The sequence below is a fragment of the Apodemus sylvaticus genome, chromosome 15, assembly GCF_947179515.1.
Source record: "Apodemus sylvaticus chromosome 15, mApoSyl1.1, whole genome shotgun sequence".
Lineage (NCBI taxonomy): Eukaryota > Metazoa > Chordata > Mammalia > Rodentia > Muridae > Apodemus > Apodemus sylvaticus.
In genome coordinates, this window is record NC_067486.1 from 5,513,640 (window position 1) to 5,536,560 (window position 22,921).

At 48.7% G+C, this 22,921-nt stretch overlaps 1 protein-coding gene across 3 annotated transcripts in view; it reads left to right on the top strand.

Annotated features, from left to right (window-relative positions):
* Positions 1 to 22,921, top strand: part of Runx1 (RUNX family transcription factor 1) — a 222,307-nt gene that overhangs the window by 189,076 nt on the left and 10,310 nt on the right. For all 3 annotated transcript variants that reach the window (XM_052158071.1, XM_052158073.1, XM_052158072.1), the window contains one exon: positions 21,591 to 21,752. In XM_052158071.1, coding sequence (XP_052014031.1) covers positions 21,591 to 21,752 — 162 coding nt within the window. The remainder of the gene's footprint in view (positions 1 to 21,590; positions 21,753 to 22,921) is intronic.

The window sequence follows — 22,921 nt, forward strand, 5'->3', positions numbered from 1 at the left end:
CACACCCTGTTCTTGGGCTAGAACTGAGGGCCTCGTCCTTGTGAGGAGAGCGCTTCACTGACTGAGTCTCCCCTGCTTGGCACTGTTCTCCATAATCCCCTAGGCCTCATTGTCAAGCGTCAAGCGAGTGATTCACTGCTTGGTGCTAAACATTTTGCAATCCTGGACACAGTATCTTGAAGGAATTACAGTCATCCCTAACACTCTCAGGGAAACCGACAGTGGTGCCCTAGAGCCCCCCACTGTGCTGCTGCTGACTGGCAGACTTTTGGGGAGGGGGTTGATACCTTTTGTTGTGTGATCGAGCTTAGAGAGGCTCAGAGCCACCGTATGTTGCTAAATGAGAGGAGTCATTGCCCAGACATGGGTCTGTCCACTTTAATACAATTTTCCATACATTACAAAGCAGGGGTTTGAAATTGAATTTGTGTAAAATTACAGATAGCCAGTTCAGGTGGAAGGGGAAGGAAACCTTGTTATTTTTGTTCCTGTGGCTTTTCCCGATTTACCCATTTGATTCCTTCACGCCTTGGGGGAGGGTGCACTCGAGGGAAGGCCTCCGTACTGTAGTTCTTGTTGTCAGACTTTCTCCCTGGCCAGTCATGGCTTCCTCTGAGGAGGACTCCAGAGCCTGGTGATAGCATGGCAAAAAGGCCAAATCCCTGTCCATCCATCCATCCCATCATCCGGCACAGAATAATCTTCACACACGCCTGGTTATCCGAAGGGCTCCAGGGTAAACTCAGGGGCACCTAGAAAAGCCTAATGCATTAGGACAGCCCAGTGCCGACCCATTATTTTTGGGGATTCAAATCCCACTTTGTCCATATCCTAGTTATAGGACCTTGCAGGAAGCACTGAGGTCTCTGTGCCACACTGTCGCCATCTGTAAAATGGGCACGCTCATAACGCCTGACTCATCAGATGGTCTTCAAGACTAAGTCAGCATGAGCAGAGTGTTGGAAGCCCAGCATGTCCTGTGTTTGTATTGTCGTGCCGTGTGTTTGTATGGTCGTGCCGTGTGTTTGTATTGTCGTGTCGTGTGTTTGTATGGTCATGTGTTTGTATTGTGCCGTGTGTTTGTATGGTCATGTGTTTGTATTGTGCCGTGTGTTTGTATGGTTGTGCCGTGTGTTTGTATGGTCGTGTGTTTGTATGGTCGTGTTTTTGTATTGTCGTGTGTTTGTATTGTCGTGTGTTTGTATTGTCGTGTGTTTGTATTGTGTGTTTGTATTGTCGTGTCTTTCCACTCACTCCAGCACAAACCCTCACGGAGGCCGAGATGTGATCCTGGGATGTGCTGAGCACAGTGCCCGGTATGTTTGACGCTCTTGAGAGCGCTCCTGCCATTTGTGTAACGTTAACTGTCATTCCCACTACAGCTCTTGCTGCTGGCTCTCAGGCTGTGTGGCATGAGGCCTGGCCGGCCGGGAGGCTCACAGCTGCTCTGGGATAATGGCCTTTAGAGTTTTGGTGATCTGAGTTTGGGGTCTGTGGGTAAACTCTCCCCCGCCCCACCCCATCCTGAAGGCCCAGAGGCCTTCCACCCTTGGCCCGTCAATGACTGAGCTCTCCTGGCAAACGCCCGTCCTCTTTAAGTCTGTCAGATGGGGAACAGCTCATTTCCCCAGCGCTAGCTCACTCAGCCTTACTCAGCCTTTTTCTGAAATGTGCTTCTGGCTCTGGGAGAAGGTAGGATTTAGTTTCTTATGACCCTTTCTCTTCTACACTTAATGTTGAATTTTACTTTTAAAATGTTTTTAAAAAGAAATAATTAAAATAATGTATTTTAAAATAGGGATTTTTCTTTTAATAAACAAGGCCACACACTCTTTCTCATCCTCTTCAGTCCCAGCGAGCACTCCCAGCCTGCTAACAGCTGCAGCGAGCTGACGGGTCACTTCCTGAACCCAGCCTGCCCTGAGTGGACAGTGATGGGGGAGGTGGCCCCTCCCCCCATTGCTTGCTTGAATTAGACAGATTCACTATGCATGAGTGGCCGGACTCTTCTATGTTTTTAATGTACCATCTACTAAAGGATTTCTTTGAATGAGGTCTCATCTCCCTGACTGATTTTAAGTCAAAATCTCCCTCTGCTGAATCCACCATTGAAAACCAGTACCCATAAGACTGCTTTCTGTTGCAGTCCAGGCTGTCAGGCCCAGAAGAGGACAGCAAGCAGGTGTGTGAGGTGACACAGCCACAGCTGTGGGAAGGTCAGCTGCTCCAGTCCAGGCAGGCCCTAGGCTGGGAGGGCCAGGAGGTGCAGAGCGATGGTCCCCTCGACTCAGTTCAGGATGATACTGCCAAGCTCAGGTCATTACTCCCAGAAGACTGCATGCGTGAGCTGAGACCTGCATCCAGCCAGAAGTGTCCCTGTGACAGCCAAGTCTTTGCCATGAATTCAGAGTCAGGGTCTTGCATGACTAGATCAGAGGCTGCTTTGGAATTTGTAAGATTAGCCACTGCTCTCCCCCCTCACCCCCCCCTTAGCTGCCAGGGGAACAGGGTGGCTTCTTGCCCCTCCCTTAACTGAGAGACAGAGGAGCATCCTGGCTCTCAAGTGATATTTACTTAATAGTTAACCAGGTTTCAAAAGAGAACGGGGACTTGACTCCCTTCACTAATTAGCCCTGACGGCTGGCCTGTCATCTTCACCTTCGCCACCCACGGAGTGCGCTCTTGACAAGTCATGACCCGAACTCCCAGGGGACTTGCACTCTGGGCTTGCCTCCTCCTCTGTCTGAGAAGCACACGTCTCTAAAGAAGATAAGGCTAGAGCAGTGAAGGGCATGCTGGGAAATGCAAAGGAGCCCCTCCGGATCCCAGCATCCAGTGAATTTTATCTCCCACCCGTAGTGATTACGCCCCGACGTAGACATACTTATGACGGCTTTGAGTTTGTCGGAGATGGTGAGTGTCTCAAAGACAGCAAACCCGGATGGCCAGTCTGTTCCTTAAATAGAGGAGCCCTGGCGGCCCGGAGGGTAAAGTGACTCGCCACAGGTGGCATACACAGTTATCCGAGTGCTTGGCTCTCTTCTCTGTCTCGGTCGCTGGGCACATTCCTAGTATTTGGAAGTAGCACAGGGAGCCGTCTTGAGGAGTCCCTTCCAAACACCATCCAGGCGAATGAGGGGCTGTTGGGACAAGATAGGGCAAACCCAGGTGTGCCTGTGCACACGGCTCCACCCAGTCTCTCATCCGTCTATTTTGTGTGTGTGTATGTGTGTGTGTGTGTGTGTGTGTGTGTGTGTGTGTGAAATAACCCAAACAAGCAGGGTCTGATCTGCAGACAGTCTGCAGGCACCTGCCCAAGAAGCAGCCGGTCGACTGGTCCATCCTCTTCTGATTTATGCTGTGCGTGTTAAGCCTTAAATTGTTGAGTCTCTGGCTGGCTGCAGAGGCATTACTGGAGGGCTGGTGCATGTTTGCAGCTTACAGGGCTGGTTCTGGTGCTGGAGGTGTTGGCCACGGATCAAGTCCAATCTCACACCTGTCTGGGACAATGAAGGCCTTGTTAGAGGCATCTCCAGCCCTCAGAACTTGGGGGAGGAGTTGAGCGAGGGGGCGACTGCAGAAGCCAAAGCAAGACTGGGGAAGTACTAGGTCAGCCAATGCTTGAATTCTTTTCCTTTCCTGTCCCCTCCTCCCTGCCCACTCCCATCCCACCCCACCCCCACCAACTTATAAATTTATATTTAGAAACTAAATATAGTTTCTAACCAACAGCAGCCCTGTTATGAAGAACTTCTTGCGCTTTAAGGAGAGAGAGGTCTCTTAGACAATCAATTTCCATCTGTAGAGACTCAGAGTAGGGAAGAGAAGGTAATCTTTAGCCCTACCCCCACCCTGCTGCCCAGTGCTGGAACCTGAGCCCATCCCCCTACCATGGCTGCGTCTCTTCTAGTTCTTCCTTTCTTCTGCTGACACTAGAAAGGGAATAACTGATGAGGCACCAGACAGCACACTACAATCCAGCCTGCCTTTCCTACAAGGTCAACAGACAGCTGAGCTGACCATGGGCAGCCCCACCTGTAGATTCTGCAAAGCCAGCCCCTGCCTCAAGGCTCTGACCGCAGTAGCTATAGCCCAGGATGGCGCCTCTCAGGGCTGGTGTCCCTGATGGTGTATTGGCCAGCCGTGGGCCCATCCTCGCAGAATTATACAGGGGAGGCTCAAAACAAGGCTTGTGCAAATTATCCCAGGCCTTCTGTGCCTTCGGACCCTTGTTGGGTCTCTCTGCCCCACCCCCCATTTTGCCACCATGCCTTGGGGATTCACAGAGCTCAGCATTCTCCCACAGACCTGGCAGCTTAGGTGCCTGTGGCCATCTTTCCCAGAGCTACAGTTTCCACAGCAAGCCCAGCTCTGAGCTTCCCCCTCAGGGGCACCACAGGGAAGGCAAACACTGTTACTTCGTGGGCGACTGAGGACTTAGGAGACTTGTTCCTTGAAGTCCTTCTCGTAGTATAAGTCACCGTTTCTCGGCCATCTTGTGTCTATGTGGATATCCGTGGACAGGAACAGCTTTTCAGACGCAGCTATGGCCACAGCGCATAGGAATAAAGACGCTTCTGACCCCAGTGTGCCTTCTGCCACCGTGACTCTCGAGTGGCAACATAGGTGAAGATCCTGCGGCTTCCTGTTGGCTCCCTTGCCTTCAGGGAGTCCAGTGACCATTAAAAACCTCCCTTGTCCCTGTGCCACCGACTGTGCCCACCTGGTCTGATCATGTAGCCTTCAGAGGGCCATGCCCACGGCCAAAGAAGCCATTAATGCCTTTCAGGCCAACTGAAGGCCAAAGACTTGGCACACAGAGCTGTTTTCACTGCCCACTAAATTCGCTCCTCAGGCGATGCCTCCCTGTGGTGTTCCAGGCCATGAGGGGCTCTCCCTGGCTCCAAGCTCTGAAATCACCCACACAGTCAGGCCCAGGAGCAGGAGGGAGGCGGGGGTACTAAGTGGATGGGAGCGTTAGCTTACCTGTCTTCCGCTCTGGCCAGGCCCATTCCCTCCCCACCCTGTCCCCATACCCTCCCACATTTCACGACATCCTCCTCAGGACATCTTCATCTCCCGGAGGACCAAACCGAGTCCTCTCCCCGTTCCTAGACAAGCCTGACAGTCCCTCTCACTGAGCCATCTCCCCAGGTCTGCTCTCCGGTTCTACTCGAGAGGTGGTGGGCCCATGTACCTTTTCCTCCTCTGTCCTGAGTGGGGAGCCACCCTGCGCAGTCAACAACAGCAGCCTGCTAACTGGAGGGCAGGAGCTATGTGCTCCCGCATGGCCTTCCCCACACATCTGGGCTCTGAGACCCACAGAAGGGTCAGCAGACCCCACGAGTACACTTGAATGCCCCCTCACTTCTCTGGGTCCCCAGGAATATAGGCCTTGGGGTACAGAAGCCATTGGCAGTCCCTGTAGAAGCATTTTTTTTTCTGATCTTAGGAACACAGGTCAAAGGGGAGCGTTGGTGGGTCTGAACTCCATTCAAAGTTCCAGGCAGGAAACAGTGCAATCAGGGAATGGCAGATCCCTTTGCATCTTGACACTGTGGCCTGATCCCTGCCCCTCCCCACCCTGCTGTTCCCAGACACACACCAAATATTCCTCCCCTGATACCCTGCCTTCCTCTGCAGACACCCCAGCCTCACCCGAGGCAGCCTTGTACATATTTGAACCTGCTTTGCATGTTTAATTAGAGACCTAGGCCCTGAAATAAGCTGTCTTTTCTATCCACAACTTCCGAGGACTCCCATCCCCACCACAATACCACCTCCCCCAGCTAGGTTCCCGCTTCCTGCCCTTCAGGTGTGTATGTCTATTGCTTCCTTCCCAGACCACATTCCTAGATTCTTCTTCAAATCTATCCTTCGAAACTTTATTTAGCGCGCTCTCTCTCTCTCTCCCTCCCTCCCCACCTTTTCACCCTAATAAAGCCTTGGCCTGGGGCTAGGGCTGGAGCTCAGCTGGAAGAGAGCTTTCCTAGGGCGGGCAAACCCTAGATTCAATCCCCAGCTCTTGGTGTACTGGCAGTGGTGGCACACATCTGGAACACCTGAATTCCAGCATTCAGCAGGTTGAGGCAGGAGGATCAGAAGTTTATGGTCATTCTCGGCTGTCACACATGCAAGTCCAAGGCTAGTCTGACCACAAGAAATCTTTTCTTTAAAAATAATCGATCCATTGCCAAGTCAGGGGCTTCAAGGCCCCACCCCCAGCTTCAGGGGACTTCACCGTATGTCTCCCACCACAAAGGAGACCCAGGTTTGCCTTCCTCTCATTGCCACAGGATGGCGCTCTGTCGGCCGGTCAGCCAGATGCCCACTCTCACCCACCTGTCTTCTTACCCACCATCTGTATGAAAGAGTATCAGCTTGTGACCCCGCACAGGAAGCCCTCTGGCCCTGTGGTCCACTAGTCCCCTTTGGGAGGAACCTTCACAAGGGTCTTAGAGGGTCTTTTGTTCAAATCAAGGGGAAAGTGCTTTGGATGAGCTGAGGTTTTTTTTTTTTTTTTCCAAGAAGACAGGAAGTTCCTGTTTTTTAGAAAGGCTGTTCATTTTCTAAGAACCAACTTACAGAGCCAATCAACCATAGGATTGCTTCTGGATTTCCCCACCCCCTCCCCAAGATGGTATACAATACATACATACAAAAAAAGGGAAAGAAAGAAAGAAAGAAAGAAAAGAAAGAAAGAAAAGAAAGAAAGAAAGAAAGAAAGAAAGAAAGAAAGAAAGAAAGAAAGAAAGAAAGAAAGAAAGAAAGAAAGAAAGAGAAAAGAAAAAAAAGGAGGGGGGGGAAAGCCCCACCAATGAGAGATAGTCAGCAAACACAAAGGGAGATATTATAATGGGCTTTTGTTGGTGCTTGTGTCTTCTTGTTGAAAACCAGAAAGCCCCTGAGGTGCTGAGGTGCGGACAGAAGCTGATGTTATCAGGCCCCCAGAAATCCTGCCTGGAGTCCAGTGGCAGGCAGGATCCAAAGCTCCCAAGACCACAGCAACTGGCCCTGCTCAGTACAAATGGTGCTTTCAGTCTCTGGTAAACAGCCTGTGCCTCAGGGCTCAAATCCTTCAAAAGTTTGCCTAGGTAATTGCGTTTCATTGCTGTCTGGCCTGTGCCCGCTCGCTCGTCAGTCTAATCTGGAGGTTCAGACAGCCAGGCCAACGCTTGTGAGTCTGGAGGGGAGCAAGCCCACGAGTCTAATCCACTTGAAAGACAGACTAATACAAGTGCAGCTAACTCATTATTTTAAGTGATTTGAGCAGAAAGAGTATGGCACTCTCCATAAAAGGGCTTCAAGCCAGTGCAGTGCGGCCTTTGGCAGCTTAAAGCCATCAGAAGAACAGCAGACGGTGACAGTGCGACTCCCCAGTCACCTTCCTTGTCTTATGAAGCCTGGCTCCTCCCTGTGACCGCCCTAAAGTGGTCTTTCCTATCCTGCCCTTGATTTTCAATTATTTGTGAGTTATGATAGTAAAAGACACCAACTTTTATCTTTGATCTGGGTGTAGGTAAGAAAGTAGACACAAATGTAAAGACAGAATTCTGAAGGAACCCTAAGAGCTCTGAATAAACCCCAGATCTGTAAATAGGAAGAACTAGCCTCTTCAGAGCCCCCACACCCTCAACAGTTAAGAGTTTTTGAAGGTTACACCTTCCCTCTTTGCTGGTATGGTCAGCAGTCAGAAAGAAGGGTGGTTTGCCACAGTCTTATGGAAGTAACCATCTACAGTTAGCCAGGAGATCTGCCTCCATCCTACCACCAACCTTGTGTGGGGAACAGAGACCGTCCCTTCCTCTTGGACTCCAGCTTTCTCTGAGTCGGAGCTGGCACAGACAGTCTCCGGGGCTGCTTCCTGCCCCGTCATTCCATGAGTCTTTGGAACGAGACCTCAGAACTGTTGACAACAATCTGCATCATTATCTAGTTACATGTGACTCATGCCCAGAAAGCCCGGGAGAAGCAGGTGCTGGCCTGTCCCTTCCAAGGTAGCGAAGCCAGTGGTCAAGGCAGGGGCAATCTTATTGGCCACTTACACCTGTGGCTCCCCCAGGGCTGGATTCGGCCAGTGCCAAGGCTGGGTGTCAGCCTGAGACTGTGAGAAAGCAGTTTCTGCAAACAGCAGTGTGGAGACAGGATTCTCTTAAGGTGCAGCCTAGCCACAGCTGCGCCCACCTCAGCCCCTTCAGTTCCTGCGTCTTCCACCCAGGCCACTGTGCAAGTCACTTGCTCTGTTTTCAAGTTGAAGTTGGCCTAACTACCCTATCAGTGTAATGTCCCCTGTGTCAGCCTTCCCTTGCCATTTTAATTACCCTTGACTTTGGGAGCCAAACCATTCTTTTTTTTTTTAATTTACTTATTGTTATATGTAAGTACACTATAGCTGTCTTTAGACACACCAGAAAAAGGCATCAAATCTCATTACAGATGGTTGTGAGCCACCATGTGGTTACTGGGATTTGAACTCAGGACCTTCAGAAGAGCGGTCAGTGCTCTTAACCACTGAGCCATCTCTCCAGCCCGAGCCAAACCATTCTTTTACAGGAACTTTTTATGCACTATCAGCTACTAATCAGCACCCACCTGTTTCCTAACATTACAAAAAGTCCTCCAGAGGAAAGTTTGCTACTGGTTTAGGCCAGCCTGGGAAAGCCTGAAGTGCTTAATCTATGTGTGCATATAAGATGTCAGTGTGCAAAATAGAATGGAGTTGATCAGGTGTCTGCAGGTCTCTTCAGCCTCTGGGTGTCTGTCACCTCCTTCCTCCACTGGCTAGTCCAGTCCAGCTGCGTGATCAAATGTGTTGTCGTCGGTACGTGCCGCATTCTCAACCTGTACATAGCTTTTTCTCCTATCTGTGTCCAAGTCACTGAAAACCTATCCCTTCTGTCTGAAAGGCTGCCTTGACCTTGTAAATCAAAGGAGCTCTCTGGAGGGAGGTTTCCCACTGCTGGGCTCAGTTCGGTATCATCTTTCTCAGGGTGACCCCATCTATTCAAGTGTGAAGGTTGTATTTGAAATGTCATTTACTTTCCCTAGTCAATAACTGAAGCTGCGGATCTTTAGATCATCAGAGGCCCACTTATCACCGAGGGTTTTTACTCTGTATGGGTATGTGTCTCTTTTTTTGTTGTTTTTTTGAGATCTACGCTAGAGTTTAAAAGAATTCTGGCAGACTTCCGATTGCCTTTCTGAATCAGAGCGCGGGGTGGAATTCCTCTGTGAGTGGAGATTGCCCCCAGATGAGTCTGCCTTTATTAGTTTATGCCCTTTGTTCAGAGCACCAGGGATTCCTTTATGAAAGCACGCATGACTCTTATCTTCAAAGGTCTCCCCTGTACGGCATACTCCACCTCACCAACCTGCGGTATTAATCCATTGCAATCCCAATTAGTTCACATCAAGGTCAATTACCCGGGTGTGCAAAGGGGCTGCAAACATAAGTGAGCAAGTCCCCCTCCTGCGGTTCTCCACAAAAATGAGAGATTACAGATGGGGAAATATAGAAGCAGGGACTGTCTGGTGCCTTGGTGCTTGAGAGTGAAGCGAAGACATCCAGGAATCCTAAACAACCCAAAGCTTGAGTAGAAATGTGTAGTCCCTGGGGCAGGGGAGGGTCTCGGCCCCGTCTCCTCCACCCTGTTCCCCATGGCAAGCATCTGAGTAATTTAGCAACCTCAGATACAGAGTTGCGTCTGAGAACACTTGCTGGGCGTGGAGGGGGAGCCTTCTGTTTATGGCACGTGATAAGCACTGCGCCTCCAAAAGGCGCTGTCTGTGGAGAAGGGACTGGAGTTTAGTGGCTCGTCACAGTTCAAGAATGAAGGTCAGCTGTGGGATCCTAGCCACACATCTCACTGTCATTCTGAGGTCACCAGCAAGAGAGATGGTGAGGTATGTGAGCATTACATCTCTCTAGCTGGACAGCAAGACCCTTCCTTACGTGGTCTACCATTGTTTCTAGCATTGTGGAGACGCCATGGAAGACCAAATGGAAGTGCATGCAGTGTTTAATGTCCATTGTAGTGGTCAGGAAGGACAGTTCTTGTGAAAGATGAATGTGTTAGAACAAACCCAGATAAGAACAGACAGGAATCATGAAAAGGTTGACCCCCCTCATCAGGAAGACCCTAGACTTATTTATCAGATTCTTCTGATGCAGGGGAGACCTGTGCTAGAGGATGGTGTCTCAGTCAGGGTTTCTGTTCCTGCACAAACATCATGACCAAGAAGCAAGCTGGGAAGGAAAGGGTTTATTCAGCTTACACTTCCACAGTGCTGTTCATCAGCAAAGGAAGTCAGGACTGGAACTCAAGCAGGTCAGGAAGCAGGAGCTGATGCAGAGACCATGGAGGGATGTTTCTTACTGGCATGCTTCCCCTGGCTTGCTCAGCTTGCTTGCTAATAGAACCCAAGACTGCCATCCCAAAGATGGTACCACCTGCAACCCCCCTCCCCTTGATCACTAATTGAGAAAATGCCTTACAGCTGAATCTCATGGAGGCATTTCCTCCAGGGATGCTCCTTTCTCTGTGATAACTACAGTTTGTGTCAAGTTGACACACAAAACCAGCCAGTACAGATGGGTAAAGTGGGGGAAGAGAGCACCCCACCCCCACCCCACACAACTATCTGAGGTACTGCTCTCCTGGCTTTGGGGAAATGATTCTACGAGCCCAAGTCTGGTGTGTAGGAAAGGAAAAACAACAATGTCCGAGGTACAGGCTGGAGAGAACAGTCCTTGAAGTCCAGACCAGCACTCCGACCCTGCCCGCAACACACACATACACACACACACACACACAAAGCATGAGGAGAAAGAACATGGGGGCAGACACTGACTAGGTCTCTCTTGCAAACATTTACCAAAGGGGGCCAGGCACCTCATCTTTGGGGAATTTTTCTATTTCCCTGTGTCGGAATGTTCTTCTGTGAGTTGGGAGTGTGGAATGAAGGCCCTTAAAGAGAGAACAACCCTTTGACATGACTCACACCTCAGAAGACAAAGAACAATGAAACCCTGACTTGCAGTTCAGCTTTTGGACCCTGTGTCCTGGCAGGAACTGTGCCACCCTGCCCTGAGCCTGCCTTCTGCAGAAGGGTACAGACTCCCTCTGAGCTGTGGTGTTCAGGGAAGAGATGCTCACACTGTGTCTCGGCGCTAGCACTTAGCCACCGGAACCGCACATGCGCACATGGGTGAACACACACACGCATGCGCGCACACACACTCGGTTGTGGGAACCATAGTTTGCACCCTGGAATTCCAGCTGGCTGAGGTAACTCCCATTCCTGGTAGCCTTGTATTGTCTCTACTGTGTGGTGCACCGGCAGTGTGGATAAAAAGTCAGCTGGACAAAGCCCAAGCAGTCCTCACTCTGGACCCTGAAACGGTAGCGAGGGGAGACTGCCTTGCCTCTTCACACCAGCAACTGAACTGACAATGATCAGGCCGAGGTCCCATTCACTCTTCCAGTACCTCACAGGCTGATGCAGTGACCCCTCCTCACAGGAGGGGAGTATGCCCAGCGATAAGCCGCTTGCCTCAACAGTAACAGGCAAACTGGTGTCTCCATTGCAGCCTCTCAGACTGGAGAGTCATACCCTTGCTCAATCGTTGCCTAAACACTGTTGGTTCCGGAACGGGGGACAGCAGAGAGCTGAGGTATCCTCACAAGCCTTAGCACAACTAAGATCCTCTGTTCTGTTTGGGGGAATATTCTAGAGGATACTGCGTTGAATCTTCTTTCCTGTCTCCACAAATAATGAATTTCTCTTCAGACTCTACAGTATAATGAATGTTGTAATCTCTACTTAAGACTCGGGTCGGAGGAACGCAGGGGACAGCACCCGAGTTCTGTCCTTGAAGCCACCTTGGAAATTCCCAAGCAGCTCTGACATTTAACAAAACGAATCCAGTGCTGGAGTACAGAGTTGAGCATGTGCAGGGAACACTACGTACAGGTCGGGTGGCTGGGGTAGAGGTGAGCTCTGCTCTCCCACCAGGCTCCTGAGCGTTGGCTCAGTAACAGCCCTCAGCACAGAGATCTGGGATCTGGGGGCTCCACAGGTAGTGATGATTCCCCAAAGGATAAAAGGCCGCCTAATGGCATGACAGAGTATGGAGTAGGTCAGACTTCATGCTAGGCTGGGCCCGGACTGACATCGCCCAGGTAATAGACCCATCATCACTGCCCTCTGCAATTCCAAAAAGAATGCCACTCCTACAGTCACCCTACGGCAGGTTAAGGACCCTCATAAAGTCTCAGCCATTCACTTCATGTGATCGGCCCAAGGGCCAGCTCTTACTGCATCCAGTTTTCAGAAGACAGTTGATGCTCCCCTGAAGACCTAGCAGCAGCCCAGAGCAGACTGGACAGAACAAGCCACCTTCTGCCGGCAACCCGGAACCAACATCTCCCACATCCCCAGCATCCCCTGACCTGAGCCACATGAGTAAAGTCTGCAGCGTGTGCTACCGCATCCTGGGGTGTAAACCATCCCCAGAACATTCTGCTCTGCAAGACACCGGAGGCGGGTCGACCCCCTACTTGTAGCTTCCCACACGAGGTGTCAACAGCTTCTGCTGTGAGCGAGGGTCCTCTTACCCCATACCAAGCACTGAGCCCAAGCTCCCAAACTACCTGGGACCTCTGACCCCGACACTGAATTTCTCCCTCACCCTATTCAAGGAAGAAGTAAGGCCGAGTAAGAGGCTGGAGAAGAGCCACTGGAGGCTGGGGGCAGAAAGACGTCTTTCCCCTCGGCCTTTCAAGACTGAACAGAGGAGGAAAAAATGGAGGAAAGGAAAATTCAATAGGTGCTCATAGGATGGCACCTGCCGCATGATGACTGAGCCTCACTGTAGGCTCCCCCAGGCCTAGAAAACATAAGTGGAGTTCAGAGGTGCAGACAGCCCTTACAGGTGAGGCATCGGGGTGGGGTGGGGTTTCTTTAACAAAGTTTGTTGAAATAAGTTATCTGCAGGAAAGGACACTGCAGAGACAGGGCCTTGGGCACACTCAGAACTATAGTTCTGTCTGGACACCAAAGGGCACACTCTGTCTGGAGGAGAGACAGTGCCAACGGAGAATGAGAGGTGTTGTGAGAACAGCGTCTTTTCTAGAAGCGGGTGACTTATCCCTGAACCCTTGCATGGGGAGGACTCTGCCTAAATACAGAGCCCTTTCCAGACGTGTCTCAGACTGATCTGGCTGAGAGGAGCGGCCTCGTGGTGAGGGCTGAGCTATTTCCCCTGGGAACTGTCTGGCGGCTCTAATGAGGAATAGCACTTTGCATTTATAGAGAGCCTTTCATCTGTGGATCTCAAAGCTGTACCACAAACATTAATTAACTCTCACACCTGTGAGGCAGGTGAGTCTGGTTACCCCCCACCCTCATTTTAAAAAAGAGGAAACAGAGGTTTGGGAGGAAAAGGATTCTGGGGCGAGCCTCCAAGGTTAGGAGTATCCTTGATGTTGGGAATTAGCATTTCAGATTTGTAGCATCCTGACCACAAAGTCAGGAAACCTCCGTGGGCTGAGTGAGGAATTTGGGTGTTGGGACAGGAGTCATGAAGATGGAACCACACAATTCCTTCTTCCCCTTCCCCAGGCAGCCTGTCACCTCCTGGGTCGATGGATGTCAGGGAGAATGGGTCCCCCAGACACTGAAGACCTTTGAAACACCCTTACCAGGCAGGTCTCTGTCCTGGCTCAGCCTGGATGTCTGCCTTCAAAGTAACCGTTGGAACAGTGACCGCAGCTGAGCCGCGCATGACTAACCAAAATGTCTGCAGCCAGTGGGAGACGAACAGTTGGCAAATCCCAGGGCTCTTTCACAACCCTCTTCTTCCAGGGTGCAGAGCTGGTGGGAACTGACTCCTGTTATCACTGGTTCTCACTGGTATGCTTAGGCGATGCTAATCCAATGCTGGCTACCTGGGGGGGCAGGGGAACTAGGACTCTGGGGTGACGCCTGTTCTGACTTCTGGGACTGTTGTGGATTTACTGCCCACCGCAGAAGCCAAAGGAAACACTGCTCAGAAACACCAGACGTGCGAGGAAGCAGCCTTTCAGTTGGGTCACCTGCCCAACACCAGGACTGTGAAAGCTGGCATTTCACAGTGTGGGGACGGGGTAGCCCCCAAGCATCTGGAGGGGGAACCACTGCTTTCCCATAGAAGATATCCTGGGTCTTTCTTCACAAGGGTCCCAGATGAGAAGGTGCAAACCTCCCCTGGGGCTCGCCCTGACACATCACCCTGGAAACTGACTCAACATCTCTGGGTCCTGACTCACATCCTGTTGTGCTCTCTGAGGCATCCAAGAGGGCACTGCACCAGCTACCCATGACCGAGGTGCACTGGGAGGGTGCCCTGAAGATGACTCTGCCTTCTTCCTTGCAGAAAGAGGGGGAGTCTTCCAAGGAAAAATCCAGAACAGGCCCCTTGGGTTTATATGTTCACAGAGCAGTTGTTGCTCTTTAAAAAAAGCAGATGGTTCTGGAGTGGATAACCCACTGTTTACTTTAAATGAATTGAAGGTGAATAAAAAGACTTGTTGTTTTAGAGATGCCCACCAAATACTCAAGGAACAGGGTTCTGACTACAGCAGAGCCCCAATGTCCTGACCCAGGTGTCGGGAAATGACCCCAGATCCTCTAATGCTGTGGGAAACCCAGGCTGTGAGGTCAGGTGGCAGGGTCACCAAAGGCTCGAGTGACCTAAGCTGATGTCCCTGCATGTCCTTCTCTTGGACAGGGAGGGCACAAGGCTCAATCGGGATGCTTTGGATTTTCAAAGCAGGAACATTTATTTGCTCTTCTGATCGAATTCTGCTTCATAGATGGAGTTAGAAATGGACACTTCCCTTTCCCTTGGGTCTGGAGTGTCCTTCATTTCATAAGCTTTAGTGACTGGTGTCCTATCTTTCCTTTCAAATATGTTTTCAAAACCGGAAATTTCCCTTCCCAGGGCTGCCTTTCCTTCAGTCCCTAAATGTTGGTGTTTTCGTTAAGTGACCGATAGTTTAAGACATCTTTTTGGAGCTCTTATTTGGTGGCTGTGGCATCTACAGATCATCTTCAATTTCTTTAAGAGTTCCAAGTAATTTTTCTGCTACTGTTTTCTTTGTGGGGGATGGGGTGGGCATTGTTTGGTTTTAGTTTAAGTCCTTGTGGCCTAAGAAAATACTTTGTATGATTATGCCTTTAAGCCCAAGTAGTATTTCATGGCCTCAAACGTAGTCTGTCTCAGTGAGTCGTCTCTGTGCTTCAGAAGAAAGGAGTCCACGGGTGTTCTTTGGGTCAAGCTGAGACGGCACAGGTCAGCAGAGTCTGAATTTCTCCTTGCATGGTCTATTGGTGACTGAAAGCGGGTGCCAAAGTCTCCAGCCGTCATGATGAGTTCTGCTGCTTTTCCTCGTATTCCAGTTGTCCCTCCGTCCAGTTTCTGTTTTATCATAATGTCCCTCATCTCTTATCCCTGAAAAGCGCCATCTTCAATTCGCTTGGTATACAACTTGATGCAGCAACAGCTTTGCATGGATGTGAGCACAATTTCTCTCCGCCCCTTTAAGCCTATCCCATCTGAGTCTACATTTAAATGAGCCATCTGTATGCGTCAGGCAGTTAAGTTTTATTTGCAGCTTGTTCTGACAACCTCTGTGGTAGATTTAGACAATTCACCTCTAAATTGTTTACAGATACAGCTGGATGATTATCAGCGGTGCCCCAACTCTTCTGTCTGTTGTTCACGGTTCTCTGTCCCGCCCGGCTTTTCTGCCTCCTCTCACTGTGACGAAACATTTTATGTGATTTCTTTTTAACTTGTTTATTTGCCTATCAGGTATGCAAATAAACTTTTTTTTAAAAAATTGCCTTGTGGAAGCTAGAGAGATGGGTCAGACATTAAAGCACTGCTCTTCAGGTGGACCTGGGTTTGAATCCTTGTGACCACTCGTGGCTAGAAGCTGTCGGTTAACTCTGATTCTAGGGACATCCAACACCCGATTCAGGCCTCCCTAGGCAATACAAGTAGGAGGCGCACAGGTAAACAAATGCCTATATGCACTAAACAATAAATAAAATAAATAAATAAATAATTTTTTTAAAATTGTGTCAATAATTGCTAGAGTTTAACAACTTAGCCCGCAGTCAAATGTTATTCCTTAATTGTTATATGTAACTTATTTTTAAATTTTTTACACTTTTAAATTGTGTCTCTGTGTATGTGTGTGCCTCTCTCTGTCATATATGTATGTGTGTATGTGCCTGTCTCTATGTGTGTACATGCACGTATGTGGTGTGTATGTGTCTGTCTCTCTGTGTGTATATGTATATGTCTGTCTCTATGTGTATGTCTGTCTCTCTTTCTATGTGTCTGTCTCTCTCTTGCTCTCTCTCTATGTGTGTGATATGTGATATGTTTACCTCTGTGTATATGTCTGTCTCTGTGTATATTTGTCTATGTGTATATGTGTATGTCTCTGTGTATGCTGTGTATATGTGTGTGTGTGTGTGTGTGTGTGTGTACTGCACTGTACACATAGAGGTCAAAGGACAACTCACAGGGATTAGTGGTTCTCCTTCCACCATGTGGGTCCTGAGGATCAAGCTCAAGTTGTTGGACAAGTGCCACTCTGCTGACCTGCACCACTTCTTTCTTGTCTGTCATTACCACCAATCATTTCCTTGATCTTTATGCTGTAACTGTCCAATAAATTGTGGCTGTATTATTTCTAACAGTTAACTTTCAGATCCATTATGAATAGAAAATGGGCTTTATTACATTTGATTCACTTCTCTAATGACCTCTTTTTCACCCCAGATCTCTCTTTCTTTCTTTCTTTCTTTCTTTCTTTCTTTCTTTCTTTCTTTCTTTCTTTCTTTCTTTCTTTCTTTTTTTGCAGAGGCTATTTAAAAAAGTCTGTTGGTGATTGCTGATTTCAATTTCTTTTTTTTTTTTAATATTTATTTATTATATGTGAGTACGTTGTAGCTGTCTTCAGATACTCCAGAAGAGGGCATTAGATCTCATTACAGATGGTTGTGAGCCACCATGTGGTTGCTGGGATTTGAACTCAGGACCTTCAGAAGAGCAGTCAGTGCTCTAAATTGCTGAGCCATCTCTCCAGCCCCTGATTTCAATTTCATCAGCAGATGTATTGATTTTTCCTTTGCATTGGAAGAATAGTTTTGCTGGGTATAAAACTCTGGGTTGGTTTCACTTTGTTCCTTTCAGACCTTTGGAGTGAGTTTTCTGTGCTTATCCAGTTGGGTTTAATTATTACAAAGCCATAGTTGACAAAGGCATTCAGTTCCCCCAGTGCCTTTGTTATTTTCTCCCTTGTCGTCTTTGAGCTCCCCATGAACTCTGCTTTAGTCTACTCTTAAAGCTTGGCAGTCTACTATAAGATGGGATCTCATGAGAACCCAGTTGAGTTCCCTGGCCACTACCATGTTTCTCCTGGGCAGGACTATATTTCTCCAGACTTGTATTCTCATTGTCAGCTCTCAGCACCTTGTGACATTCCTATGATGTACTCCCATGAGCTTCTGTTTCTAATCAACAGACCTTAGGTTGGTCTTCCATGCTTGCCTGCCTTCCAAGACTTGGGCGGTACCCTGCTTTACTGCTAGAATTCTGTGGGAGATCCAGGAAAGTCAGAGATTTTCTGTCGTGCTTTTTTCCTTGTTCTAAGAACAAGAATGGTTAACTCTGAACCTCTTTACATTTTGGTGCTAAAAATGTCACTCGCTTGTTCCTTGATTACTCTTGGTAGTCAGAAGACTTTGAATCTTGCTTGAAGCTAGTTTAGGTAGAGGCAAAATTCAACCCCAAATCTGTTTGACTTATGTCCAATACTTTCCTACCCTGCTCCTCCCCTATGCAGGACAAAAGCATGTCACAAATATCACTGCTGCCCATGCTCCTGGAAGCAGCCATCTGCAAGTCCAAATTAGTCATGTGATTTAGCAGCCAGCCTCTATTCATCCTTTCCATCATCCCGTGGCTGTAACTTCTACAAAGTAAAGACTATAAAAACCATTTGCTAGTGAATCCCCAGCGCCAGGGCCCCACGAAGCAAAACTATTTGAGGGAAACATGAATGGGGGAACAAGTAAATATTTTCACCAGCCTATGAATATACACATGTTTGAATGAGTGAATGAGTGAATGAATGAATGAAGCAACTCTCAGTATGCTGACATGTGCATGAAGAAGGAACCTTTCCAAGCATCACATAGTTAGAAGCCTTTCCCCACGAGCCTCGGCAGGGGCTGTGTGGCTCTTTCTTATCACTTGCCACGGTCCTGTGCCTGGCACACGGTATGTTTAACCAACTCTTGTTCACTTGGATGGCTTGGCTTACCAAGCGGCAACTCCTTCAAGACTATTACACCTGCACGTTCTGGAATGCCTAACAGTAACTCTCTCAGCCTGTGGCCTTTTCTGGATAGCTCCCATTTAATCCCTCCATGTGGCATTTCCAAGAATGCAAACAGTTATGATTATAAGAACCTGCACCTTACCTCAGGTCCCCTTCCTGACTCTTCCCTGACTCTAGCGACATAAAAGTTGAACGATGCAATGGTGAGTTGGACTAATTTGAATGGGGACCCTCCCCTGTCACCACTGGACGGTTTTAGAGATCATCTCTTTGCTGAGAGAGAAGTATGGAGGTTTGATGGGGGAGGGGGGCTAGAGCTTCTTTTTCTGTTAGGCAACCCACAATATGGTTGTTTCAATTCTAACTTTCCCTCCCCACTTTCCCTCCCCAACTCCAAGTGATCCTGGCTGGGCTCTTCTCCTCTCTTCTCCTCCTCTCCTTTCCTCTCCTCTCCTCTCCTCTCCTCTCCTCTGTCTCTGCTTCTCTCTCTCTGTCTCTCTCTCTCCCCCTCCCCTTCCCCCCTTTCTCTGTCTCTACTACCCTCCCAACTCCCCTCCCCATGCCCTGAATCAACTCTATTCTATACTATATTGTTGTGGTTGGTCCCTTAGGGGAAGGGATGCCTCGGCTTGGGCCCTCGGAGGCACCCCTCCCCCACACCTGACTACACATCCACCACAACATATTCCTTCTCCTTATTTTTTTATAAACACGACAGCCTCAATTGAGCTCAGTTCTCAAATATTGAGACTACATGTGCCATTCTGTTTTATGTGGCGTATGTTTATCTGTTTATGTGTGCATGGTGTGTGTGTGTGTGTGTGTGTGTGTGTGTCTGTTTCTGTGTGTCTGTGTGTAGGCAAGAACAACATCAGTTGTTCGCCTGGATTGCTCTCCACCGTATTTTACTTATGTAAAAAAAAAAAAAATTAAAATAATTTCTAGTGCTAGGGATCGAACCCAGGACCTCAGTCATGCTAAGCACTTGCTTTGCCACTGAGCTCCTCCTTTCATCGTTTGGTTTTTGTTGAAATAGGGTTTGGATTTAGCTCTGGCTGGCTTGGCTACGTGGAGTAGGCTGACCCCTGGCCCCACCTCCCCTCCCATCCTACCAGCGACAGAACCTCAAACGCAGAACACACTGCATTTTCGTACCTCTTTCGGTTTGTTTTTGTTTGTTGTTTTGTTTTTAATAGATTGTTTAAAAGCTGAAAACAATCCAAGTTACAAGGAGAGGCTCACCACCACCACCTACTGGCCCACCCTTGGCAAAGGACCCGAGTAGGTTCCTTGGTATGACAGAAGTGACAGTTGCTGGGCCTCGGCTTCAGTGTCCCACTCAGCACTGTGGTGGGAAGTAAGATGATGCTAGATCTATAACCTGTGTTTAAAAAAAAACCACAGCTCCTGAGCCTGAATCATAAAGGTCATTTTACCGAAGCGAGGCTGTGAAATATTATGCAACGTTCGCACAGCTTAATTACGAGTTTAGAAAGGCCAAGCCTGAGTTTTTCACTACAGTAAAACATGACAGAGCATGAACTCCCGGCACCACACTTTATGCTTAGTGTGGTTTTAGACACAGGGCTAGGGGTGCTAGGCTGTCTGCACAACAAGGCACGGATTACAATACCGCAATTCACACCCCGAGGGCCCTTATGACAATTACAGAACCTCCTTTGTTTGCTTTTTAAGTGATTAAAATATTTGAGTAGTGTATGTCCATTTGCTAAGTGTGTGTAGAGAAAGCACTGGCATGTCTTGTAGAGAACATCTCAGTGTGTGTGCTTTGGGGTTCCTGTGCTTTGGGGTTCCCTAGCACACACTGGAGTGAGATCCTTAAGGTGACGGGATGCAGGATACCTCCAGCCCTCAGAAACAGCCAACTGTAAGGCTGCACAGGGCGCCACCAGCACCAAAGCCCTGCTCTGATAACTTTAGAGTGTGCCAGCTCCCTTCTGTGCTGTCTCCCTCAAACAAACCCTCCACCATTTGGAAGGAGTCAGAAGGTCCCTTTGCCAGGAGACTCCAAGTTAAAATGTTTGTCCAGGAACAAGCAGGTTTGTGGCCCTTACATCTTCAGGGTTGTGGTTGTGGTTGTGGTTTGTTTTCCTGGACACTAAAGCCAAAGTGACTGAGAGAAAGCAACAGGGCATATTGAGCCCTGGCGTCAAGTGGGCAAAAGCCATTTGCCTGAAGTCTCTGCTCTGTTGGAGCTTGTTCTTGGTGGCAGTCTATAAAATACATTCTCAAAGTTGTCCCCGTTAAAAAAATATGCTGGCCCCAAGACTCCATGCTACCTGGTTTGGTGTGATGTGAAGCAGCCTCACTGCCTGTGTCCTGGTCACTCGCCATGTTTGTCTTTGCTGTCTGTCTGTCTGTCTGTCTGTCTGTCTTTCTGTGTGTGTGTGTGTGTGTGTGTGTGTGTGTGTGGCGGGGAGGGTTATCCTTTTACTGTCATGATTGCTATTGTTTCTGTGGCATTCGAGGAGTGGTATTTAGTGAAGTAGAAAACATTTACGAGCCCATGGACATTTTCCTCAAGTTCCAAATCCCCCTACATCCTTTGTGCTTCCTGAGCACAGGTGACCATCTGAGCTGATACAATATTTCTGGTGATGATAATTGTAATTGTTGACCAAGATGAATGTGTCGTGTTCAGTACCTAAAGTGATCCAGTACTACCAGTGTCTAGTATAAATCATTCCCTACAGTATTAGTGTGAACATATATATACATATATATACATATACATATATACTTATAAATGAATGGGTTATCAAATAAAAATCTCCCTAAGTCTGTGAACTGTATTTCAGTATCTTTTTGTTGTTGTTGTTGTTGTTTTTCAAGACAGGGTTTCTCTGTGTAGCCCTGGCTGTCCTGGAACTCACTCTGTAGACCAGGCTGGCCTCGAACTCAGAAATACGCCTGCCTCTGCCTCCCAAGTGCTGGGACTACAGGCATATGACACCACTGCCCTACTTGTATTTCACTATCTTTAACGGGGCTTTCATACAACAGAGGCATCAAATACTTGGACTCTAGTGGTCTCATTAGATATAAGTGAACAAGCTTTGCACATACATGTGTAATCATTTAATGCTTAATAATTATCATTATAAGAACTTTTCATCTTAAAAACCCCGTCCCACCCTATCCATTACCAATGTCCCTGTCTCCCTGCAGATGCCAGGCAGATCCAGCCGTCCCCACCGTGGTCCTATGATCAGTCCTACCAGTACCTGGGATCCATCACCTCTTCCTCTGTGCACCCAGCGACACCCATTTCACCCGGCCGTGCCAGCGGCATGACCAGCCTCTCTGCGGAACTTTCCAGTCGCCTCTCAAGTAAGCCCTGTGAAAACATACCTGCGACGGGGCTGGAGGGGAAGGTTGGGAAGACCACAGGAGACTCGGGAAAGGCAGAACATGTCTAATGGACCAGGAAAGGGTTCAAAGACAAAGTCCCCTGCCTCTGTGCTGGCTCACTGCCCGAGCACTGATCTTTCTTGACATGCTAAGATACGGCAGATGAGGAGGCAGAAATGCCGTGGACAGCCCATCTCTTGGGTGTTTTGTGTTTCCTCATACCTGGTGGGAAAGGTTGGAGGCCGAGGGCTACTATTCTGAAAAGTGAAAGTAGCCTAAGGATTTTGTACCTTTGGCCAAGAAATGAGCATCCCAACTGAACTCTAGACTGTGGCTGCTCTCTCCAGGCGTGGCGAGTTTTCCCGTGTTCCTGCATATAGCACAGTGGGGTACATATTGGAATAGAACACGAATATGCCCGAAGATAAACATTCCTAGCTAAGAGCTATTCAGACTGAGGCTAGGAACCAGGTAGAAAGCTCAGGTGTCATGGTTAGCATAATTGTTGTTAATACGAGCTCATTAAATATTAGTCATTTAACCTAGGAGCCCTCTGGGCTTGGCATGCAAGCACCTTCGCTCCTGGGCAGGGAAATCAGAGTTACAGGGGGAAAAATTCCTTTGTTGAGGGCAAAAGAAGAAACTTACTGTTTGGGGCTTTGAAATTGGAGCTGAAGCAAACTGTGAAACACTGCAGATCGCTTTGTCCTTCGGAGGCCCGTGAATGCACTTGCCTGTGTGCTGGGGGAAGGGCAGGTTTTGCTTTTGGACTCTCGAAGGCAGATTAGCCCAGATGAGGAGGCAGGCAGAAGGGCAGAGGAGTTGAGGCTGCTGTTTTAAATGTTGTGAAAGACTGTGTTTCCAGACTGCCGCGATTGCTTAAGATTCCTTTGGCGGGTCAGCTGCTCCCTCACGATCACCCCCAATTCGCCCGGCCTTTCCCCGGCAACTGTACTGACATTTAGGTTGTATCATGTTTTGTTGGGACAGGGGGCTGGCCTGTATGCCAAACAATAGATGACCCTTGACCTCTAGGTGCCCGTATTAAATGGGCCTGTCTGTCCATCAGAAATGTCCCCAAGGCTGGGGACTGGCTCAGTCAGAAAAGCTCTTGCCTTGCAAACATGAGGACCAGGTATAAAGGCAAA